Source organism: Carlito syrichta, unplaced genomic scaffold (genome assembly GCF_000164805.1).
Source record: "Carlito syrichta isolate Samal-C Ts95f unplaced genomic scaffold, Tarsius_syrichta-2.0.1 Scaffold222482, whole genome shotgun sequence".
Lineage (NCBI taxonomy): Eukaryota > Metazoa > Chordata > Mammalia > Primates > Tarsiidae > Carlito > Carlito syrichta.
In genome coordinates, this window is record NW_007166578.1 from 1 (window position 1) to 1,314 (window position 1,314).

A 1,314-nucleotide genomic window follows, 5' to 3' on the forward strand; every position below is an offset into this window, starting at 1 on the left:
TTTTTTTTGTAGAGATGGAGTATCACTATCTTGCACAGGCTGATCTCAAACTCATGGCCTCAAGTTATCTCCTGTCTCAGTTTCCCAAAGTGCTGGGATTACAGGTGTGAGTCTACATTTCCCATTAAAAAAATTCTTATCGAGTTCCGGGACACGGGCGTCCGCGGCGCGGGTGGTATCCTGAGCTCCGCGCCTGGGTCGCTGCTGCTTCCCGCTGGAGCCGCCGCGCCGCCGCTGGGATCATGGTGTTCTACTTCGCCAGCAGCAGCGTGAACTCATCTGCTTACACTATTTACATGGGAAAGGATAAATATGAAAATGAAGATCTGATCAAGTATGGCTGGCCTGAAGATATTTGGTTTCACGTGGACAAACTCTCTTCCGCTCATGTATACCTTCGATTACATAAGGGAGAGACTATAGAAGACATCCCAAAGGAAGTGCTGATGGACTGTGCCCACCTTGTGAAAGCCAACAGCATTCAAGGCTGCAAGATGAACAACGTTAATGTGGTATATACGCCGTGGTCTAACCTGAAGAAAACAGCTGACATGGATGTGGGGCAGATAGGCTTTCACAGGCAAAAGGATGTAAAAATTGTGACAGTGGAGAAGAAAGTGAATGAGATTCTGAACCGATTAGAAAAGACCAAAATGGAGCGGTTCCCTGATCTAGCAGCAGAGAAAGAATGCAGAGATCGAGAAGAGAGGAATGAGAAAAAAGCCCAAATTCAGGAAATGAAAAGGAAAGAAAAAGAGGAAATGAAGAAGAAGAGGGAAATGGATGAACTTAGGAGCTACTCATCACTAATGAAAGTTGAAAATATGTCTTCAAATCAGGATGGCAATGATTCAGATGAATTCATGTGAGAGAAGAAAAGGAACTTTGAAAGATGTGAACGTAGAGACGGTTGCAGACCTTTTGATTTCATCTATGTTCTGAATTACACAAACCAACCAAAATTCTACCATCGTCCTGCACAGATATTATTAATTTTGGAGTTTTAAAAAAACTTTCTTTTTTTGTTGACAAAAAACGATCATCTATATATAAAATAGTTGAACTTGACAGCATATAACTTAAGGAAAGCTAAAGTATTTTTGCCAGAACATATCTGGGTACTTTGTGAAAGCTGGCTGCCCTGTTCTTGAGACAGACTTCAGAACGAACTCTCTGTTTTTCTGTTGCTGCAAAGCAGATGTCTTGAAACGCTTCTCATATTCTTAAAATATCTTCACTTCTGTTAAGAATGTGTTGGTGGGCAGTGTATTCGAATATTTTCCCGTCCCTGATTTTCTGGCTAGAAAAAAAGGC

General features: G+C 41.8%; 1 protein-coding gene across 5 annotated transcripts; it reads left to right on the forward strand.

The window, feature by feature from the left end:
• The first annotated feature begins 142 nt into the window (after positions 1 to 142).
• LOC103253346 (coiled-coil domain-containing protein 25) lies at positions 143 to 1,254 on the forward strand. Of its 5 annotated transcripts, none has more exons than XM_021709422.1 (2): positions 143 to 358; positions 411 to 1,254. In XM_021709422.1, exon 2 carries the CDS (start codon positions 447 to 449, stop codon positions 867 to 869), a length of 423 nt encoding a protein of 140 aa, XP_021565097.1. In that variant the 5' UTR covers positions 143 to 358; positions 411 to 446; the 3' UTR covers positions 870 to 1,254. The 5 variants fall into 5 exon arrangements, with proteins under 5 accessions (XP_021565097.1, XP_021565099.1, XP_021565096.1 ...); XM_021709424.1 differs by having other exon boundaries at positions 148 to 486; positions 794 to 1,254; XM_021709421.1 differs by having other exon boundaries at positions 180 to 789; positions 836 to 1,254.
• The last annotated feature ends 60 nt before the right edge of the window (positions 1,255 to 1,314 follow it).

Coding starts and splice junctions, on each gene's coding strand:
- LOC103253346 (XM_021709421.1), top strand. CDS start 243: ATGGTGTTCTACTTCGCCAGCAGCAGCGTGAACTCATCTGCTTACACT. Junction 790..835: donor GAAGAGGGAAATGGATGAAC/TTAGGAGCTACT, acceptor TATGTCTTCAAA/TCAGGATGGCAATGATTCAG.